The following is a 22,809-nucleotide window of genomic DNA, read 5'->3' on the forward strand; positions in this document are numbered from 1 at the left end:
GGCTCCTCCATCCATGGAATTCTCCAGGCAAGAATACTGGAGTGGGTTGCCATTGTTTTAATGTTAGACTCCTTCCATCCAAGGATAGCACTTCTGAAAATCCTCCTTATAGAGAAAAATCAGCACCATGGGAAATCTAACTGAATTGAGGCTCACTTTAAAGCAGAGACATTACTTTGCCGACTAAGGTCCGTCTAGTCAAGGCTATGGTTTTTCCAGTAGTCATGTATGGATGTGAGAGTTGGACTGTGAAGAAGGCTGAGCACTGAAGAATTGATGCTTTTGAACTGTGATGTTGGAGAAGACTCTTGAGAGTCCCTTGGACTGCAAGGAGATCCAACCAGTCCATTCTGAAGGAGATCAACCCTGGGATTTCTTTAGAATGAATGATGCTAAAGCTGAAACTCCAGTACTTTGGCCATCTCATGCGAAGAGTTGACTCATTGGAAAAGACTTTGATGCTGGGAAGAATTGGGGGCAGGAGAAGAAGGGGATGACAGAGGATGAGATGGCTGGATGGCATCACTGACTCAATGAACGCGAGTCTGAGTGAACTCCGGGAGTTGGTGATAGACAAGGAGGCTTGGCATGCCTGCGATTCACGGGGTCGCAAAGAGTCGAACACAACTGAGCGACTGAACTGAACTGAACTTAAAGAATATACTGTGCTCTCTTGTAAAGTACATTTCTAATCTGGTTGTAGACCTGTAATACAAGAACCACCTTCATTTTCTGATGAGAAAACTGAGGCTCAGAGAGGTTATAGTGAATATGGTGAAGTCGCTCAGTCGTGTCCGACTCTTTGCGACCCCAAGGACTGTAGCCTACCAGGCTCCTCTGTCCATGGGATTTTCCAGGCCATAGTCCTGGAGTGGATTGCCATTTCCTTCTCCAGGGGATCTTCCCAACCCAGGGATCAAAACTGAGGCTCAGAGAGGTTGAGGACCGTAACTCAAGTTCTGATAGACAGGGTATGGTGGGTGTTAAAGATACAGTCTACATCTCTTTTCTCTTAAACCATTGCTTCTTTTTAAAAGGATGTTTCTTTCCTTTCTCAATTCTATTAATTGGCATTTTCTAAGTAAACTTTTACTGGTACTTATCTATTTTTAACTTTTCCTGAGAGGCATTTACAAATCAAATGAGAACCTTGTCATATCTCATGTAGAAGTTCCCAAGGGACTTCCTTGATGTTATCCATTTGCATCTCCTTTCTAGAGAAGAAAGTGCTGGCAATCCTTGAAAAACAATGATTGTCCTTTTACAAAATGATCGAAAACAAAGTTGCCCTTTTTTGATTGTTCACTTTTTTAGGTCTCTTTGGTGACCACTGTTTCATCCTTTGTTCCTTTCCCAAGTCACTAACACCGATTTAAACAGCTGCCATCCATAGGATTTATTCTGAGAGAGTGTATGTGAGGCCATTCTACCTTATGCATCCAGAGTTACTAAAGTTGATTTTGAAATAATGAATCATAATGTACATAATCATAAAATCACATTGTGATTTTACATATTTTCTCTTTCCTTTGTTATGGATCTCTTCAGAGATTATCAGGGTCATATCCAGAATGAAATTTCAATTGTGGAATTTTATGACCATCAAAACTGGTTATTGTCCTGTAAATGCCGTTCCTATGATAAACGTACTTTTATTTTAAATGCAGTTAAGTATCTTCGACAAGCTAGCCACTATTCTGTCAGGGAGCTCTGTCCCTTAGAAATAGAAAAAATTGTCACTGAGCTGTCAGTGAAGATGAGGAATCCTACTACTCATCTTATATCTACTTTCTTTTTCATTCCTTACAAGACGTTTTTTCAGTCCTTCTCAATTGTCCTGGAATCTCCAGTCTTCGCTCTCTCATCCTCTCTCTCTTATGAGATAGCTTCATCTCCTTCATGGAGAAAATAGAAACTGTCAGAAGAAAACTTGCTCAATTTCCACTGCCAGATCCATTAACATCCTTCATCTTCCTGCCTCTACTGAATCCCCATATTATAATGGAAAAAATACCTCCCTCCAATCCAAGGCTCATCCCCCTGATGGTACTCTGGATCCCAACTCCTCCAGTCTGCTGGGGAGGCTCAGTCTACTGATTTTTCCATCTGTTTTTCTTTTAGTGATATTTCCAACCACTCCTTCTCAACTAGCTCTTTCCCTTTAAGGATTAAATGTATTCAGACCTCTCCTATAGTGAAAAAAAAAAAATCCCTCAACCCTACTTTCCCTTTCTGTGTATTAATACACTGCTACTCTCTTATCTCAGCAGTGGCCACAGGACTGGAAAAGGTTAGTTTTCATTCCAGTCCCAAAGAAAGGCAATGCCAAAGAATGCTCAAACTACCACACAATTGCACTCATCTCACATGCTAGTAAATTAATGCTCAAAATTCTCCAAGCCAGGCTTCAGCAATATGTGAACCATGAACTTCCAGATGTTCAAGCTGGCTTTAGAAAAGGCAGAGGAAACAGAGATCAAATTGCCAACATCCGCTGGATCATGGAAAAAGCAAGAGCGTTCCAGAAAAACATCTATTTCTGCTTTATTGACTATGCCAAAGCCTTTGACTGTGTGGATCACAATAAACTGTGGACAATTCTGAGAGAGATGGGAATACCAGACCACCTGACCTGCCTCTTGAGAAATCTGTATGCAGGTCAGGAAGTAACAGTTAGAACTGGACATGGAACAACAGACTGGTTCCAAATAGGAAAAGGAGTATGTCAAGGCTGTATATTGTCACCCTGCTTATTTAACTTATATGCAGAGTACATCATGAGAAACGCTGGACTGGAAGAAACACAAGCTGAAATCAAGATTGCCAGGAGAAATATCAATAACCTCAGATATGCAGATGACACCACCCTTATGGCAGAAAGTGAAGAGGAACTAAAAAGCCTCTTGATGAAAGTGAAAGAGGAGAGTGAAAAAGTTGGCTTAAAGCTCAACATTCAGAAAACGAAGATCATGGCATCCAGTCCCATCACTTCATGGCAAATAGATGGGGAAACAGTGGAAACAGTGTCAGACTTTATTTTTGGGAGCTCCAAAATCACTGCAGATGGTGACTGCAGCCATGAAATTAAAAGACGCTTACTCCTTGGAAGGAAAGCTATGATCAACCTAGATAGCATATTCAAAAGCAGAGACATTACTTTGCCCACTAAGGTCCAGAGTCTAGTCAAGGCTATGGTTTCTCCTGTGGTCATGTATGGATATGAGAGTTGGACTGTGAAGAAGGCTGAGTGCTGAACAATTGATGCTTTTGAACTGTGGTGTTGAAGAAGACTCTTGAGAGTCCCTTGGACTGCAAGGAGATCCAACCAGTCCATTCTGAAGGAGATCAGCCCTGGGATTTCTTTGGAAGGAATGATGCTAAAGCTGAAACTCCAGTACATTGGCCATCTCATATGAAGAGTTGACTCATTGGAAAAGACTCTGATGCTGGAAGGAATTGGGGGCAGGAGGAGAAGGAGACGACAGAGGATGAGATGGCTGGATGACATCATGGACTCGATGGACGTGAATCTGAGTGAACTCCGGGAGATGGTGAGGGACAGGGAGGCCTGGCGTGCTGCGATTCATGGGGTTCGCAAAAAGTCGGACACGACTGAGCAACTGAACTGAACTGAACTCTCTTATCACACTAAAGTTTGTTGCAAGAGTTGTTATACATGTTATTTCTCATTTATCTCCCAAATGATCCTCAATCCAATTACATCTAGCTTTCTCCCCCCCCAACTCTGAAATTACTTTCTGTACATTATCAATCATTGTTAATGAGATAGATGAACATTTAGTGATGAGAAAAGATGTTTTGATACAGTATTGAGTGAAAAAGGTAGCTTACAAAGCATAATATAGCATAATCTATTGCCTTTATTTGGAGTATAGTACAGTGAATTTTAACCTATCTATAGATTCATGTAATCATATTGTATACAAAAAAATTCAGTCACTCCAAAGAACTCCTTCATTCTACTCCCCCTGCTTCTCAATTGATAACCTAATAATCATTTATCTAGTTTTTTCTTTTCAGTATTAGTTTTTGCTTTTCAAGAATGTTCTGTAAATGGACTTCCTGCAATTGTCTTCCTTCCCTCAGCCTAATGCCTTTGAGGGTAATCCAAATTGTTTTGCAGATCAATAATTCATTTTTTTTAATTGATGAGCAATGTTCCATTGTATAGATGTATCAGTTTTCTTTCCATTCATCGATCGAAGGACATTTGAGTTGATTCCACTTTATATTCCACTTATATGCAACTATGCATAGAGTTGCTGCAAAAGTTTGTTTACTGAGTATTGTTAGTATTTTTCATTTTAGCAATTCTAAGAGATATGTAGTGTTATCATATCACAGTTTTAATATGGATTTCATTACTGGGGTAATATTCATGTGCCTCTTTGCTATTCATGTATCTTTGCCTTTGCGTCTGTTCAAATCTTTTAGCCTAGTTTTAAATTGGTTTGTTTTCCTGCTGTTAAATTTCTTGAGTTCTTTATTTTTTCTTATTACAAGTCCCTTGTTGGATATATGATTTGTGATTATTTTTTGCCACTCTTTAGCTTGCTGCTTCATTCTCTTAACAGTGTCTTAAACAGAGCAGAAATTTTTCTGTTTTAATCCAGTCCAATTGAGCAATTCTTTTTCTCTTATGGATTGTGATTTTGGTGACACCTCTAAGAATTTTCTGCCTAACCCTAGTTATAAAGATTTTCTCCTGTATTTTCTTCTAGAAGTTTTATAGTTGTACGTTATATTTGGATCTGTGATCTTTATTAAGTTCATTTCTATGAAGTTTGTATAGAGACTCATTTTGTTACAAATGAATGTCCGAATGTTCCAATATGATTTTGAAAAAAACTATCCTTCATTGTTTTTACATATTTATAAAAAAATCAAGTGGTGACATTTCTCTGGATCTGTTTTAATTAATTAATTTTAATTGGAGACTAATTACTTTACACTATTGTGGTGGGTTTTGCCATGCATCAATCTGTTTTTGAACTCTGTTTTGTCTCATTGATTTATCTACCTTTTTCTTTGCTAATACTCCATTATGTTGATTACTGTAGCTTTATCTTAAGTCCTAGAATTGGACTGTAGTATTCTGTCACCTTTATTCTTCATTTAAAATTGCTTGTTCCACTTTAGAATCAATCTATTATATGTGTAGAGTTTTGCTTGAATTTTTATTGTCGTTGGGGATAATTAAATCTTCATTATATAAAGCCTTCCAGTTCATGAACACAGTATGTCTATTCAATTCTTTTTGTTTTACTTTCTCAGCATTTTGTAGTTTTCACTATATATATCCTGTACATATTTTGTTAGAATTATACCTAAGTATTTTATTTTCCGTAACTCTTGTAAATATTTTTTAAAATTCAGTTTTCAGTTGTACATTGCTATAGAAATGCCATTGATTTCATAGGTTAATATTACAGTCTATTCACTTGCTAAACTCACCTGTGGTATCAAAATTTTGATGAGTTCCTTAGGATTTTATAGATAGACAATCATCCTTTCCACAAATAGAACAATTTTATTTTTTCTTCTCCACTGTGTGTGCCTTTTACTTCTTTTCTTTGTTTACTGGCAATAAATAGGATTTTCATTCAGTATAGTGTTGTATAGAAGCGATGAGTGTCATTGTCTTGTTCTCTATTCTTAAGAGAGGGAAGGTAAACCTATTGTTAGCTGTGAGTTTTTGTGTAGGTGTCTTTTACACGTTTAAAGAAGTTCCCTTCTATTTCTGGTTTGCTTATTTTTTTTTCACTGTAAGTTGATATGAATTTTGTCAAATGCTCTTTCTGCATCAGTTGGTATGATAATATGGTTTTCCTTCATTAGACTGTCAATATGATGGATTAGGTTGATTGCTTTTTAAATATTAAAGCAGCCTTACATTCCCAGGATAAGCCTTACTTGGTTATGTATTATCTTTTATATTTCTGCATTCAATTTGCTAATATGTTGAGGATTTTTCCATATATATTCATGAGCAATATTTGATCTTTAGTTTTCTTTTTTAGTAGGGTCTTTTTCTGGTTTTGTTATCAGAGTAATTTTGGCCTCAGAAGGTGCTTTGAGGAGTGTTCTTTTTTCTTCTATTTTCTGCGAGAGGTTGTATATAAATGAAGTTAATTTTTTCTTTAAGTGTTTCAATATGCCAGTGAAACCATTTGATCTTGAAGATTTCTTTTTCATAAGAAAAAAATAGGAATTCAATTTCTGTTATAATTTTAGGACAATTTAGGTAACATATTTCTTGTGTGAGTTTCATTATTTTCTAGGGTTTGAATTGGTCATTTCATCTAACTTGTTAAATATAGATGCAAAGAGTTGTACGCATTTATTTTCTCATTATCCTTTTCATGTCTACTGGGTATGTAGTGATATTCTTTCTTTCATCTGGTGTTGGCAATCTGTGTCTTCTCTATTTGTCAGTCTTGCTAGAGTTTTATCAATTTATTGATGTTTTCAAAGAATAAACTTTTGTTTCATTGATTTTCTTTATTGTTTCCTATTTTCAGTATAATTATTTCTCATTTTAACTTCTTAATTTCTTTTCCTTTGCATACTTTACATTTATTTTGCTCTTTTTTTTCCTGGTTTCCTAAAGTAGAGGCTTCGATTATTGATTGGAGACCTCTCTTCTTTTGTAATACAAACATTTATGCTGTAAGCTTTTCTCTAAGCACTGCTTTGACTGTGTCTCACAAATTATGGTGTTGTATTTTCTCCTGGAGCTATCCTTGTCTATACTCTGGTGTACACTGTGGGTTGGCTAGAGAATACCGGAGGCAAGGAGAGACAAATTTTGAATTCTGTTCATCATCCCTAATTGCTCTGCTACCGTTTACTTCCCAGAGTCCTCAGAAAGCTGTTTTATACATTTTGTTTAGATTTTATAGCTCTGTTTATTATAGTTAACAAGACAGAGTGTGTTTGCTCCATCTTATCCAGGCTCAGAATCTTCCTTAACCTTTTAAGTCCTTAAAGATTACTTTATTATTTTTCAAAGACTCAACAGTGGAGAATGGTTTGTATTTCTAATGCTATAGAGCTTTTCCGTGTGGAGTCTGGTGCTCTGAATATCCAGGGTCAGCTGTCCATTGATGAAGTTTCAGTCAATAAATCCTATGCAAGTGTTCAGAGTTGTTTCAGCTCTCAGACTGTGAGTGACACTGGACACTGCCAATCACAGACCCCTTGGTACACTCTTTCCACGACTTCCATACTTCCACAATCTCTAATTTTTCTTCTTCTCCCGCCAAATATTCCTTTAATGTGGCTTCTTCTGAATCTTTGCTGTAGACTCATAGTTCTTCTCATTCCACAAGGTAGTCTCATCATTCTGGCACTCACTTTTCCTTGAGTATGCTTATGGTTTTTCAGTATTTATCTTTAGTCCAGCACTTTCTCCTGGGTTCCATATAAATGTAATTTCTTTCTAGATGTTTCCATTTCTATATATTGTATGCACTACAGAATCACATTTCCCTGTCTCAATAAAGGACGCCCTTATTTGTTGAATTGCCAACTGGAAATAGAATTATTCTTAAATATCCACTGTTCGTTCCTTCCTACAACATTAACTCAATTACTGAATTTATTCCTTTTTATTTTTTCATCAATTCCTATATCTTAAGGCTTCTGAAATTCACCTCTGCTTTGTCTTCCTACTGCCTGCCACCTTGTCTGGGCTATTCTATTGTCATTTAAGATATTTTACCCAGTACATTTGCGCTTACTTTTGCTTCCTCCCAGTCCATTTTATTGTACAGCCAGAGTGATCTCTGAGAAATATAAATTTTACATTATCACTTCCCTCTTTAAATTTTATAAAATGTTCAATTTCCTAATGTTTCATTTTTTAAATGCTATTAAAGGTATTTTGCAATGTACCATGTTATCCTCAAAAATCACTCAGTGTCTTGGCATTAGTTTCCTATCACTGCATAACAAATTGCTATAAAATTTAGCAAATTAAAACAACACATATTTAGCATTTCTCAGTTTCTGTGAGGCAGAAATTTGGCCATGCCTTACCGGAGACTTCCGCTTCAAGGTCTCTCATTAGGCTTCAGTTAAAGTGTTGGCCTGAGCTAGGCTCCTAGGTGAAGGCTCACCTGAGGACAGATTTGCTTCCACGCTTGTGACACCCCACTCCAGTGCTCTTGCCTGGAAAATCTCATGGACAGAGGAGTGTGGTAGGCTACAGTCCATGGGGTCGCAAAGATTCCGACACGACTGAGCGACTTCACCTCACTCACTTTATTTACATGATTGCTGACAGGATTCAGTTCCTTAATCGCTGTTGCAACTGACAGCCTCAGTTCTTCCTCAGATTTTGGCTACAAGCCTCCTTCTTCACGTGGACCTCTCCAACAACTTGCTTCATCAAAGTCAAAAGGAGTCTCCCAGCAGCACAGAAGTCATCTTTTTTTAGCCGAATCACAGAAAGGACATTCCATCACAAGCGAGGTCTCACTCACTCTTAATGAGCATGAATGCCAGTAGGTATGGGTCTTACAGTCCCAAAGGAACCTTCTTTTTCTTATTTCCGCTCTTAATTTCTCTGTGCTGCTTTCTGAATTATTACCTAAACCTTTCCAACTTACCAATTCTCTATTCAGTGGTATCTAGTCTATTGTTTAACTGATGTATTGCATTTCTTCTGTTACGATATTTTTCATTTCTATGATTTTCGCTTGAATTGAAACATGCCAGTTCTCTTTCCCTCAAATCCCTTATTCTTATTTTCTTTTCTATTTGGATGTTTTAATTAACTTATTTTGAAGCCCCCTTCAATTTTCTCTTTCATTTTTTCTTTCTTAGTTAAGAATCTACCCACTTCTCCATCTTCTGACCTTCTCTCATGGCAGTAATCCCTATGTGCTTTGTAATTTTTTTAAGTCAATAAGTATGTCTTCAGTGGGACTTACGTTACTTGGAAACACATGGAAATTCCATTTATATTCAAGTTTCTAGAGACATCACTATAAGATTGATTTTTCAGTTGCTCCTAAGACATTATAATACATACAGGTTCTAAAGCATTTTCTTTCTTAATCTTCTAGGAATTACTCTTCCTTGATTTTCCTCCTTCTTCACTACCATTCCTTCTCATTTGTCATTGTTGGCTCTATTTCATTCAGCTTCTTGACTCTAAATATTGTAATTCTACCATGAGCTCTGTCCTATATACTCTTCTCTTTTCAAGGAATCTCCAGTCACTTGGCTTTAAATTTTATCCATACTAGATGATTTACAAATATGTCTCTCTCCAACCATGAAGTATATACTTATTAAATTTCTAATTCAACATCTCCACTTTGATCTTTAATAGACATCTGAATCTTAAAATTTCCAAAATGTTTACCTGAATATAGTCATAATGTTGAAGTGAAAGAGGTGATAGAGAGGTAACATTTGAAGACAAAAAAATAAAACTTATCCCAAATACTAACTCAGTGGTCCTCAACTTCAGAGTTGGAATGTGAGAAAATTTTGATTAGAAATCCAGATTTGTAAGTTACCTTTCCAAAGAGTCTGCGATATGGGGATCTGAGTCTTAATATCCCAGGTAATTTTGATGCAGGGATCTAAGCATAACACTTTGAAAAACTTTTTCTTTCCTAATCTCTTTGGTGGGATTCCTAATAGTGATGCCAGCTTGGTTCTCATTACTCAGGGACAAGGCAGGACTGAGTCTTTTCACATTTATAACTGGATAGGGCTGGGAGATTCTAGTTGTGTTTCAATTGCACTTAAAATTAAATTTTTTTCATCTTTCTCTGTAGGCCTATTTTCGTACAAGAGACCTTATTAGTTGGACTCACCTATTCTATTGATATCACATATTGTGTGTTTAGCCACTCAGTCATGTCCAACTCTTTGCGACCCTCTGGACCATAGCCTGCCAGGCTCCTCTGTCCATGGGGTTTTTCAGACAAGAATGCTGGACTGAGTTGCCATTTCCTTCTCAGGATCGAATCTGCATCTCCTGTGTCTTGTGCATTGCAGGTGGATTCTTTACCCACTGAGTCATCAGGGAAGCCTGATATCATATAAAAAGAAAGACTGAAGATAAATTTCTCAGCTCTTCATTAATTTTTCCCCTTCTCATAAATCTGCGTTTTCTGATCTTCTGAGCTACTTCTTTTTCTTAGTGAAACTCTTTGCCATCTCCTACCATGTTTTCTCCCCCCTTTTTTCTCTTCCCAAATCTTGCAAGGACTTCCAATCTTTTTTCCATGTTAATTTTTTAATTAAAATGCCTATTTCTATAGCACTATCTTGTTAGATAGGGTTATAATCCCTCTTTTTGATAGGAGAACAAATCCCTCAGGTGAGAAACCTAAATTCATTCAAGTGTGCAATATGCCTTTTCTGAAACAAGGGACCATCTTTAACTGAGGCAAGTTTACAAAGTCAGCTAAGATAAAAATAGTATCTCCATTCTGTTTCTTAACCTTAAGGTGACCACTCCGTTGTTGCTCTTTACAATGTCAGACTCAGCCCTCTAAGAGGGGAGGGAGGAAACTTCACCTATAGTATGGAAACACTGTAGGACAGTAGCCCCCAGCCTTTTGGCACCAGGGATCAGTTTTTCGTGGAAGAGAGTTTTTCCATGGACAGGCCTGGTGGGGGATGGTTTGGGGATGATTCAAGTGCATTACATTTATTGTGTATTTTATTTCTGTTATTGTTACATCAGCTCTACTTTATATCATCAGGTATTAGACCCTGGAGGCTGGGGACCCCTACTGTAGGACACTACTATATAATTTTTTAAATCACTTTCAGTAAAATTTAAACAAACACATGCGGTCAAAAAGTTAATATATCTCTAAAACATTTTATCACCATTCTCCATTAATAAAGCACAACAAGAATATTAACAGTGAAGGACCATATTCATTTATATATGTTCCTAATGACAGTGTCATTTCCAAATCTGAGGAATTCCTACTTCATTCAGAGAAACAAAGTTGATAGTTATTTCAAGGTCATACTGTCTAATCATCATTGTTGGTGAATTATAGTAAATTGATTTCTTTTTCTAAAAAGTTACAGTCTATTCAGCATGCTGAGGATTGAAGATAGGAGGATTAGTTTCTATACTGTCTCAGAATTCACATGGAATTTAATTGTGATTGGAATGATCTAAAAGCCTAAAGGCACTGGGACCCAATATTTCCGAACAATTACATCATGGTGAATGCAGTTGAGCTTACTGAAAAAAATAACCTGTCTTCTTATCCCTAAGTGAGAGTTGAGAGCATAATGGTAAAATAACGTTACTGAAAGTGCTGTAAATACATGCTGGTCACAGAGGCTGGATGGAAAAGAAAGCTATAAAAACTAGCAATTTCTCTACTATAAATATTTGGTAAGAATTCAAGACACCCCAGAATTCTTATAAAAAGAGGGATGTCATCTCCTGGGGAGAGCATTTTTACAGCTTATTGTTGCCATAGGCATCCTAAGCAAAAATCTGTGGTGCCTAGGTTGCTAGGTACAATGTGGATGGCATTATTATGTTGTGATTTGTTCAATCTGCTTGTCGTCTTATATAGAAGATCTTAAGCTTGCTTTTCTAATTGGCGTGTGACCTAGTGATACTCTTTAGACTCACATGTATATGTTATCTGTTTCTTTCTGTGGCTGATGATAAAAAGAATAAAAGAGCCATTCAAGTCAATGGATATTTGCATAACAGATGAAATAAAAGAGAATGTATTACTTTATCGGGATGGCCATATTACTAAGTAAGAAGTGAAGAATGGATATTATTATACAACTGGGAGTTGCTACCACCATGAGTATACTCAGACTTCTGCCGTTAGTCAGCTTCAAATAGTCTACAAGTATTAAAAATTACACATAGTTGATTATAAAATATCAGCAGGATAAAAGAAGTATGAAATAAGAATTGTATGAAATGCTATTGATTAAAGGGAGGGAAGCTTGAATATGATATAGAGGGTTGTCATTTGAGGAATAGGTAGGACATCCAGGAAGAGTTGCTCAACAAGGTGTTAGAGCCGTGCATTTAGATAAAGGAGGAAATTCCTGACTAAAAGATGCTTTAGAATATCTGAAATATAGGACTTCTTCAAACTATACCCTTCTGTGTACCCAAAAGCTCTGACATGCCTCCGTACCACCAAGTGTGTTCTCTTCATTGGGGATAATGGAGTAGGGATGAAAATGAGAGCAACTGATCTAATAAGCCTTCACAAGTCTTAAACAGGTTAATTCTCCTTATCAGATAGTCTATTCAGCTCAGTGAAGAAGGTCTTTGATTTTTGCTTCTACTTCTTCCCCCTTTCAGGATGCCTTGCAAGAAATAATGATCACTTTTGGGCAATTCGTCAGAGGAAGAATGGGAAGCCAGCATTCATTTATCACCACTCACAAGGCATTGAGAAGAGCCTGGATATAGCTCCACAAAAGATACACAAATATAACTACCGTTCCTCTTCTGAAGCTCAAATAGGCAAACACCATCAAATTGTTAATTCAGCATTTCCTAAACCTGCATATGACCCATCTCTCAATCTGTTGGCCATGGCTGGTCAAGACCTTGAAGTGGAAAACCGCCCAGTCCCAGCAGCAAATGTGATTGTGGTGGTAAGTACTGCATTTAACTGATGCTGATGCTTTCCTCTGTGGTTGATGCTTTCAAACAAATGAAGCCTAATGGTGATGAGTTGTTACTGGATCTCAATGACTATTTACCATAGCATTTCTTATTCTCTGGTGTTTCCTTTTTGTTAACTGATTATTATCTGTTGGCTTCGTCTTGAATGTAGGCTCATTAAATAAGAAACTGTCTGTATCTTAATAATTTGAACAAAAAATTGTATTAGGAAGTCTTATGTTGGTTCGTATCCTGCAGTTTTGGATCATATCCTGCACTAAGCCTCCTGCCTTCTGTGATACTTTGCTCTAAGTAGACTGAGTCTCAGTTTATATATATAAATTGTTGTTGTTGCTTAGTCCTTAAGTCATTTCTGACTCTTTTGTGACCTCATGGACTATAGCCCACCATGCTCCTCTGTCCATGGGATTTTCCAGGCAATACTGGAGTGGGTTGCTGTTTGCTTCTCCAGGGGGTCTTCCCAACTTAGGGATCAAATCTGCATCTCATGCATTGGCAGGTGGATTCCACCACTGAGCCACCAGGAAAGCCCATATATATACATAGTATTTATAGTATAGTATTTATTCTGGTTCACTTGACTCAAATGGTAAGAAGTGAAGGGACCCTGAAAGGGAAGAAGTGATGATGAAAGAGGGGAGTTTTCTAACTGGAATAGATAAAGTGGTTGGGAAGTATTTGATGGATAATATTCCTAATATAACTAAACAACCATCACCTTTTATTAATCAAGGTGATGTAGTGGGTCCATTGTTTGCATTCTGAAGATTTATAACCTACACCAGAGGTTCCCAATTTCTGGAAGTATCATAAACTTATGCTAAGGTTGACAGAGCATTTGGACTACAGTCCCTCTCAAGTTTAAAATTACGATAGAAGGATTCACATTAAAACCACAAAGTAGTAGCTAAATGAGTGTTGATTGCATTTCTGTCTCCAAACATAACCAAATATGTTGACTTTTAAGGCAAGATGATTCAATGAAACCATGTTTGCATTTTGGCAACCTCTCTATAAGCCTAGAGAGAGAAGAAGGCAATGGCACCCCACTCCAGTACTCTTGCCTGGGAAATCCATTGGACGGAGGAGCCTGGTGGGCTGCAGTCCATGGGGTCGCTAAGAGTCGGGTGCAACTGAGCGACTTCACTTTTGCTTTTCACTTTCATGCGCTGGAGAAGGAAATGGCAACCCACTCCAGTGTTCTTGCCTGGAGAATCCCAGAGACAGTGGACCCCCGTCTATGGGGTTGCACAGAGTCAGACATGACTGAAGCGACTTAGCAGCAGTAGCAGCTATAAGCCTAATGTAATGAAAATTAATAAGCTTTTTTTTCCTTTTCTTTACTTTTTTATCTACCACATATATGACAACTAAGTATGAAGGATCAAAGATCCATTCATTGATGTTTTCAACTAGCATGCTCTTAATATTTATTATGATCCAGCCATCGTTTTGAGCATCTAGAAATACCCATCATTTGAGGTATCTACAAATGAAAAGGAGTCTCTTGTTTTGGTTGGGAAATGTCTGGGAGGAATGTTGGTAACCAAAGAAAAAAAATCAGAAACTGAGAACATAATATGAGCTTTTGTTAAGAAAAAAATGTGGGTCATTTTGCTGCTTGAAAAATTCAGACAAGGTTTCTGCATTTGCATGAGTAACAGATGTTCTGAAGGTAAAAGCCATGCACCGTGTCTATTGAGTGAAGACAAATGATGTTAGTGATGTCGCTGGATCTCTCTATGCCTGCGCTAATGCTCGGACTCGGGAGAGATGTTTCCTCTAGTGACCATCATACACTCATCGTTATCAACTCTTAAAGTCACTGTGAATTACAGATCAAGAGGTTTGTTCTATCTTCTGATGTCATGTGCTGTCGAGTTAATTTAATATTATGGAGGATAAAAGGCATCAGTGAGGAATTCTGGCAAGTCATTTCACATTTAGTCCATCTGTGGTTTAGAGATCCATGAAGAAGCTGTGCTTTTTCTTTGGGGTGATGATGACATGGAGGCAATAGGCAATTTTGCTGCATTAGCCTTCACTAACCTCTTTTGGTCTAGACTCTAACTATGCTGTGGCTCTGGTAGCTGGCAACAACAATGGCTAGTGCTAATGTTTCCTGTAATCCACTTACATTACTTATGCACATGGTGATTTACTAGGAAAACCAAGGAAGTAGGGTTATTTTTAAATAAATCAATAATTTTCAGCTTGCTCAAAAAGCAGAGTGTCAACATTTAATCAACTATCAGCTGGTTTGATGGTTCATTCTATACAGAAAGGAGAGTTAGGAATGGAACATATGTAGTGAAAGGGAGATATTTCAGCTGCTGAATGACTTTGGTGGAGTAATTGGTATATGTTTGCACACATGTATATGTGTGTGTGCATATATATATATATGTATATATATAAATATTGCAGTGATACCAAAGAATTATTTTGTGGCTTAATTTATACTAAAATGAGTAGTATCAATGAGTATTCATTTCCTGAATTGGGTAAAAGTATTGTAGCTTTTTTCGACCAGGGTAAAAACCTACTCCCAACTTCCAAAATATACATGTAGATAACTTTTAAGACTTCCTAGCTCAGGGGAGAGATCACTTGTTTCTTTCTCTTTCACTTATTCCTGATGTCTTTAAGACCGTGAATTTTAAAATAAAAAATTTAACAAGGTCTTGAAAGTTGCATGTATCCTTCTTATTTTTCTTATTCCCGATTGTTGGCACAAAGCATTTCAGAAAACATTTGTCCCCAAATGATTTTTTTTTCCTTTTTTTCTTTCTTTTATAATCAGGAAAACCTGTAGTTTATTTATTCCAGGGAGAGGACAGCACAATTAGAATGTCTATCCTAAAGCATGCTAACTATGTTCCAGAAGCTCAATTAAGAAGCTGTTCAGATTTTTGTACAAAGAGGAAATATGAATATCCTCAAGGTCAAGGCTGTGGTAGGAGTAAAGAAAAAAAAAAAAGTGGCTCTAGCCAAACATGTGCTGAGAATTCCATCAATATACATCAGGTCACAAGGCTACCACATTAAGAAAGAGGGAAGTCAGGGTGTGAGGGGAAATGGAAGCGTAGAAGATGCAGGCTTTTCCAGTTCAGCAAGTTCAGCATAGATTGCTGAGTGAAGAAGGTTTTAGCTTGGGCAAAGTATGAGAAGACTGGGGAATAGGAAGGTTTTGGAATATAAAGGGTGGGGATTATTTAGTAAGATTATGGCTTACTCCACAGAATGGATTTGAGGGAAGGAAAAGAGAGAGGAGGAGGAGGAAGAGAAGGGGATGAAGAAGGAAAGGGGAGGAGAGAGGACAGGAGAGGAAGAAACCAAGAGTAACAGGAAGAAAGGAGGGGAGAAAAGGAGGGAGAAAGGAGGGGAGGGAGAGAGAGGAGGAGGAGAAGATATAGCGGCAGTTCTTGGGGCAGTGGGAAGACTTTTGTGAGCACATAAGATGATGGAGAGTCTCCAGGAGCCCAAGATGGTCTCTATGGGATTCCTAGAATCCCGAAGCTTCTTGTCTCACTCACCACTCACCCAGACCATTACCCAGACTCTTGACTAAATTAAGTTACTTACTTACTTCATCCCTGAACAGTTTGTGGCCAGCTAATGAAATAAGGCACATTATCTCAAACTAAAACCATATGCCTCACCCGTAGAGCATCCCTAAAAACCCACCATCTGTTTACAAGAGGGGAGGTTACCTGATAAAAATTGGGACACTATTAACAAGTAAAGGCAGAATGGATGCCAGAGAGCAGCTAAATGTATGAGAAAGCAGAAGACCTGGACTTCAGTTTTTTTAAGACATGATGGTGCCTTCAAGAAATAATGAGGATATGACAGCTTACAACTTGTCCTCAAGAATATGATTCTTGTACCAAAAAATTTATGACTAAAGTCACACTGACAGTAGCCCAAACAAGCAACAAATACACTGATGTAGGATAAAATTAAATAAAGGTGCTTGGGCTATGTCCTAACACTCAGATTTTTTGCCTATGAGGACTATGATTTAGCGCAATCTTTTGGACCCAGGATATTTTATCCCAAGAAGGTTCTGAACTTATGAAAACCACTCTAGCCTGTATACCTCTTGATGCGTGTATGCATGCTTGGTTCCTCAGTAGTGTCCAAGTCTTTTGCAACCCCATGAACTGTAGCCTGTCAGGCTCCTCTCTCCATGGAATTCTCCAGGCAAGAATACTGGAGTGGGTTGCCATTTCCCCCGCCAGGGCATCTTCTTAACCCAGGGATCAAACCCGTGTCTCGTGTCTCTTGGGTTGGCAGTTAGATTCCTTACCACTAGCACCATCTGAGAAGCCCATACTTCTTGATGCTGCTGTTGCTGCTGCTAAGTCACTTCAGTCGTGTCCGACTCTGTGCAACCCCATAGATGGAAGCCCACCAGGCTCCTCCATCCCTGGGATTCTCCAAGCAAGAATACTGGAGTGGGTTACCATTTCCTTCTCCATACTTCTTGATAGTGACTGCTTATATGGTGGGGACCAAGATGGCTGCATTCATGCATGGGCTAAGTGATTGCAGACAGTGGAGTGATGGTCATGGTGGGCAAGCTCTCAGAAGGTGGGAAGCAAATGCAGGCTTTGGGAAAATTACGAATTATTGTGTGTCAAGCATATTCAGGGTCTGATAGTAAGTACCAAGTCCAAAATATTAAATAGATGTAGACATAAGCCTAATGCAATGTAACGTCTTCCAATGCAGTCCTGAGAACTAGTCCCAAGTTCCTAAAGAAAATGAATATAAAAAAACTCAATGAAAAATCTCTACCATGTTTTTTTTTTAAATGTTGAGCTTTTTTTACTTTATTTTTAACTGAGGGATAATTGCTTTACAATATTATGTTGGTTTCTGCCATACATCAACATGAATCAGACATAGATATACATATGTCCCCTCCATCTTAGCCTCCCTCCCACCGCCCACCCCATCCCACTCCTCTAGTTTGTTACAGAGCCCTGGTTTGAGTTCCTTGAGTCATACAGCATATTTTTACCATCTATTTTATTTATGGTAGCGCTGTGTTGTGCTGTGTGTGCTCAGTGGTGTCCAGCTCTTTGCAACCCCATGGACTGTAGCCTGCCAAGCTCCTTTGTCCATGGAATTTTCCAGGCAAGAATACTGGAGTGGGTTGCTATTTCCTTCTCCAGGTGATCTTCCTAGACAAGGGATCAAACCCATGTCTCCTACGTTTCCTGCATTGGCAGGCAGATTCTTTACCAATGAGCCACTGGGAAGTCCAAAATGTAGTTACATATGGTTAATATATATGTTTTATATTATGTGACTTTTAATGAAATAAATTTTAAAAAACAATCGGTTGCTAGGTCTTATCCGCCTTTTCATGGATGAAACTGCAGAAGGCTTGAAATCACTGGGGACTCTCTTAGAGCGTGGGTGCCACAATCTTCAAAGCAAAATTGGAGAATCTTTTTATTATGCTATTGCTTATTATGTACTTCTACCTGTAAACTTCCAGAAAGATGACATATAAACTTCAGGAAAGGTAGCTGTGTGCTAAAACCATATTACTGCAGAAATTGCATCGTATATCATAAAAGGGGAAGAAACTGTGTCAATAAAGAATCTTTGAGCCTTAAAAAAAGCCCTCATGATTGGTGGCAATTTACAGGCAAAAAAATCAAAACCGTAAATCAATGTTTCTCCAAGTTATACAATTAATAAAAGGTGCTAGAGGCAAAATTCAAATTTGCCTGACTTTAAAACTCAAACATTTTCATTTTTAACAGAAGTTATTTGGTTTGCTTTGGGAAAGCACTGTAAATTTTCCTAATAGAGAATGTGACTTTATGAATTACATTTTATTTAAGCTAATGATAATGTTAATTTTTATACTCTGGAAATACATTCATTGATAGCTAGATGCTCTTGTTGGAGCCAGAGGTTAAAAGGTAAAAGATCCGCTCCACAGATAATAATATAAAATGAATTATAATGTAACATTAGATTTTAAGAAAGTCTAGTAAAAGAAATTCTGCAGTCTACTTCAGATATTTAGTTAACTTTTTACTCTTTTCTGAAACAAAAGCCTTCATATTAAACTATAAGATCTTACATAATTGCCTTTCTTTTAAAATCCCAAACATTTGCATTTTGGAAAGCTTTTTGCCTAGATTCTCCAGATATTATTGTACCCCTGCAAAATCATCTTGAAGTAGAAATTCCATTCTCGAGGTTGGCACCCTGACAGTCACAGCTGTCACCATCTGTTGCTTTTCTCCATTTCTAGCTACTAAAGCAGCAAGGAGAATGCTGGAACACATTTTGGAAATGATAGGGGTCAAGCTTAGGCAACATCTATGTGCAGTTTCAACACTGGGCCACTCAGTACATCTGTTTGTTTTGGATCATTTAGACCCAACATTAGAATGATGGGAAGTCTTATGAGAACTGATTTAATTATCATACTAATTGGACATTGGATATTTAGTAATGTTTTTGTTTTAACTCCAGAAGTAATATATTTTCATAGCATTTCAGAATATTTAGAAATATAGAGAAGGAAAAAAGAGGAAGTAAAAATAATCCTTAGCAGATAACAGTGTTGTCTTGATATATGTATCTATCTATATGATCTTTTCAATATATATGGATATAGATTTTTTTTTACCAAATATGCAATCAGGATATGTAAGATTTTGTCAAATTTTTACTTAGTTTGTATTGCATAAACTATGAAATTCCATCATATATCTTCATACTATTAACTATACAGCATTATTTTTGTTGTTGTTGTTGTTCAGCCACTCAGTTATTTCTGTTTGCAACTCCATGGACTGCAGCATGCCAGGCTTCCCTGTCCTTCACTATCTCCTGGAGTTTACTCAACCTCTTGTCCATTGAGTTGATTATGCCATCCAATCACCTCATCCTCTGTCATCCCCTTCTCCTCCTGCCCTCAATCTTTTCCAGCATCAGGGCCTGCTAAAAATTCCATTGTGTAATAGATTTCACAGTTTTTATGTATTGATGTATATCCCCAATACATTTAGTAAGTTAAGACAAAAGGAGAAATAAATGTTGAGTCTATCAAATATAGTACTTGTTTCCATTGCAACTGCCTCCTTAATAGTCTTGAGAGAATTTTGAGAGTTCATCTTAAGGGAAACTGCTTTCTTTATGAACTCTATATATAATTGTAATATAGGATCTATTTTTTTCCACTTGGCCAAATTATGTCTTCCACAGACCTTAAATCTTAAGCAAGGGAAATATTTAAAGCAGTCAATGAAGTTAGCAGGACAAAAAAAAGGATGTCCTGTTAAGAGCATATTAAAAAATATTCTGTTTCAGGACTTTTCATTGAGGAAGATGGAAAGTGCTGTGTCTCATTGTGTTGAAACCTAAAAACTCTTTTCGTCAGTCCAAATTTTTCAGTAATGTAAAAACAAATAGAATCTGCGGATGAACAAAGAGATTTATATTTTCTTTTGAGCAAATATTTACTTGTCAGGTCTCTCTCTAAGAATTGCCCTTCAGGTTACCAATTGTTAAGAATTGTGGTCTTGCACTCTCTGGGAGCGACTTAGTTCCTTTTTCTTTCTTTGTTTGTTTCTCTCTAATTATAAATGCCTATATATCATGCTTATTTGTGTGTTTGTTTTGTTTGTTTTACTGTACAATGCTTTATTTAAAATCTAACTGCTGATGGATAATTTAACTGGGCTTTCTGGGCATCTGGCCTTGCCAGTGAATAATGAGATTGGCCCCATTTAGCAAATGAGTTCGTTCTTTCTCCATGATCCCTGTAACTCAGAGGGTAGAAGCAATTTCCTCCTTTCTTTTGTTTTAAGAAAACATGAGTTAAAAGCCTCTGGAAGGTTGTCTCCTTGAGCAGCGTTATGAAGCTTCCTCATTGGTAACTTTTATCTTTAGCAACTGAGCACAGCACAGCTGCTGCTTCATTCTGTGGGTGACCACACGGCCACCAGGGAATCAATGGTCATTGTCCCCTGCCCTTTGATCCATACCCCCCACCCACCCACAAATCACATGTTTTCGTGAACCAGAACTGAAATGAAAAATCCCACTTTTTTTAAGATTTTTTTTTAATGTGGACCATTTCCAAGGTTTTTATTGAATTTGTTACAATATTGCTTCTGTTGCTTATGTTCTGGTTTTTTTGGCCAAGAGGCATGTGTAATCCTAGCTCCCCAACCAAGGATTGAACCCCCGCCCCCCAACACACATACCTCATACTGGAAGGCAAAGTCTTAACCACTAGACCGCCAGGAAAATCTCATAAATCCCACTTTTAACGTCAAAATGCAAAGGAAAAAAATCCTCCTCTGTTACTCCTCTACTCTTCACATTCTCAGTACTCTAGTTATGACATTTCTGGCCACCATATCTGAGGAGAGGGCAGGTTTTCCATACCAAGCAATTCTGCAACACTAGCTGGGTGTCCTCCAATTTAATTCAGTTCAGACACTCTCTACTTGGAGAGAGCATCAGATCCCACAGGCTAAGGGCTTAGTCCTATAAAAGTTCAGGTGCCAATCACAAGTCCAGGTTGTTACCTGTGCTTTTGATCAACTGTCTGTGAATTGGAGTTCCTTTGAACCCTTTATTGGGTTTGATCAGTTTGCTAGAGTGGCTCACAGAGCTCAGTATGACATTTTACTTAGCAGATTACCAGTTTATTATAAAAAGATATAACTTGTGAAAAGGCAACTGGAAAGAGGCAAAGGGCAAGGAATGTGGGAAGAAATGCAGAGCTTCTCTGCCCTCTCTGGGTGCACTGTTCTCCAAGCACCAATCTCTCTGAACCCTTTTCTTCGGGGTTTCTATAGAGGCTTCATTATGTAAGCATGATTGACTAATTCATGGGTCATGGGTAATTGATTGAACCTCCTAGCCCCTCTCCCTGCCCCAGAGGTTTGGGGATTGGACTGAAAGTTCTATCCATCTCTCCCTGAGGTTATTTCTTCTGGCAACCTGCCTTCATCTTTAGAAAGATGAGTGGTCCAAAAGTCACCTCACTAATGTAAACCCAGGTGTGGTTTATATGAATAACAAAATATACCCATTTCACATTTATAACTTGAGTTAGTTTAGGAACTGGAGACAAAACTAAATAGAATCCTTGGGGCTGGTGCACTGGGATGACCCGGAGGGATGGTAAGGGGAGGGAGGTGGGAGCGGGGTTCAGGATGGGGAACACCTGTATGCCCGTGGCAGATTCATGTTGTCGTGTGGCAGAACCAATATAATATTGTAAAGTAATTAGCCTCCAATTAAAATAAATTTAAATTTAAAAAAAACTAAATTGTGTAACAAAAGATGTTTCTGCTGCTCTTATATAGGAAACTGTAAGGGTGCCAGAAACTGTGGATGAAGACCAAAATACTTATTCTTATTATAAATCACAATATCACATCACCTTAGCCATTTATCATTGCATTTTCATCTTGTACTTTATACATGTTTCCAAATTTTCTTTCTGAAGAGTGAAAGTACAACCCAGCCAGTATTCATATCCCAAGTTGCTCTTTCCTTACCTATCTGCTGTACTTGGACCATATGAATCCAGAAAAATAAACCAAGAGGAAACCATCAACTTTACATCTTTCAATTTAGCCTGTGGTTTCGTATGATTTAGTCATTTAACTGAAACAGTAAGTTAGCAACAGAAACTTCAATCAAATAAGAAGAAAAAGACCCAGTGTTGAGGGCTAGGACAGATGTTCACAGTTCCTAAGACTGCAGGAAAGACGTGTTTGTGAGATTTGTCTGCCCTTTTTTTTCTGGAAATGGCAGTCACGCGATACAAATTCCAAGAAAGCTAGAGAGAACACTGAGATATACATCAAGATAATCATGGCTAAGAGTCTTAATCCCAGATTTCCTGGATTGTATTTATGAATGTCATTCAATTATTTTGAATATCTTGGGGTTTTGTATGTTTGTGTGTCTATAGTTCAAAAAGGCCTCTGATTTTCTCATGCTTTCATTATTGACCTAGTGAAGCTGCACAGTTTAAGAATATGTCTATTTTTCCTGCCTGAAAACATGGCAACTAGAATTAGTTCTTTAATCAGAACAAGTTATTTTAATATGTTGGTTTATTGTGC

At 37.6% G+C, this 22,809-nt stretch overlaps 1 protein-coding gene across 1 annotated transcript in view; it reads left to right on the forward strand.

Annotated features, from left to right (window-relative positions):
• The window catches only part of PTPRR (protein tyrosine phosphatase, receptor type R), a 279,908-nt gene that overhangs the window by 15,402 nt on the left and 241,697 nt on the right, over positions 1-22,809 (forward strand). The window contains exon 2 of the mRNA XM_005680173.2: positions 12,353-12,651. Within this exon, the coding sequence (XP_005680230.2) occupies positions 12,353-12,651 (299 nt within the window). The remainder of the gene's footprint in view (positions 1-12,352; positions 12,652-22,809) is intronic.

Source organism: Capra hircus, chromosome 5 (assembly GCF_001704415.2).
Source record: "Capra hircus breed San Clemente chromosome 5, ASM170441v1, whole genome shotgun sequence".
NCBI classification, from domain to species: Eukaryota; Metazoa; Chordata; class Mammalia; order Artiodactyla; family Bovidae; genus Capra; species Capra hircus.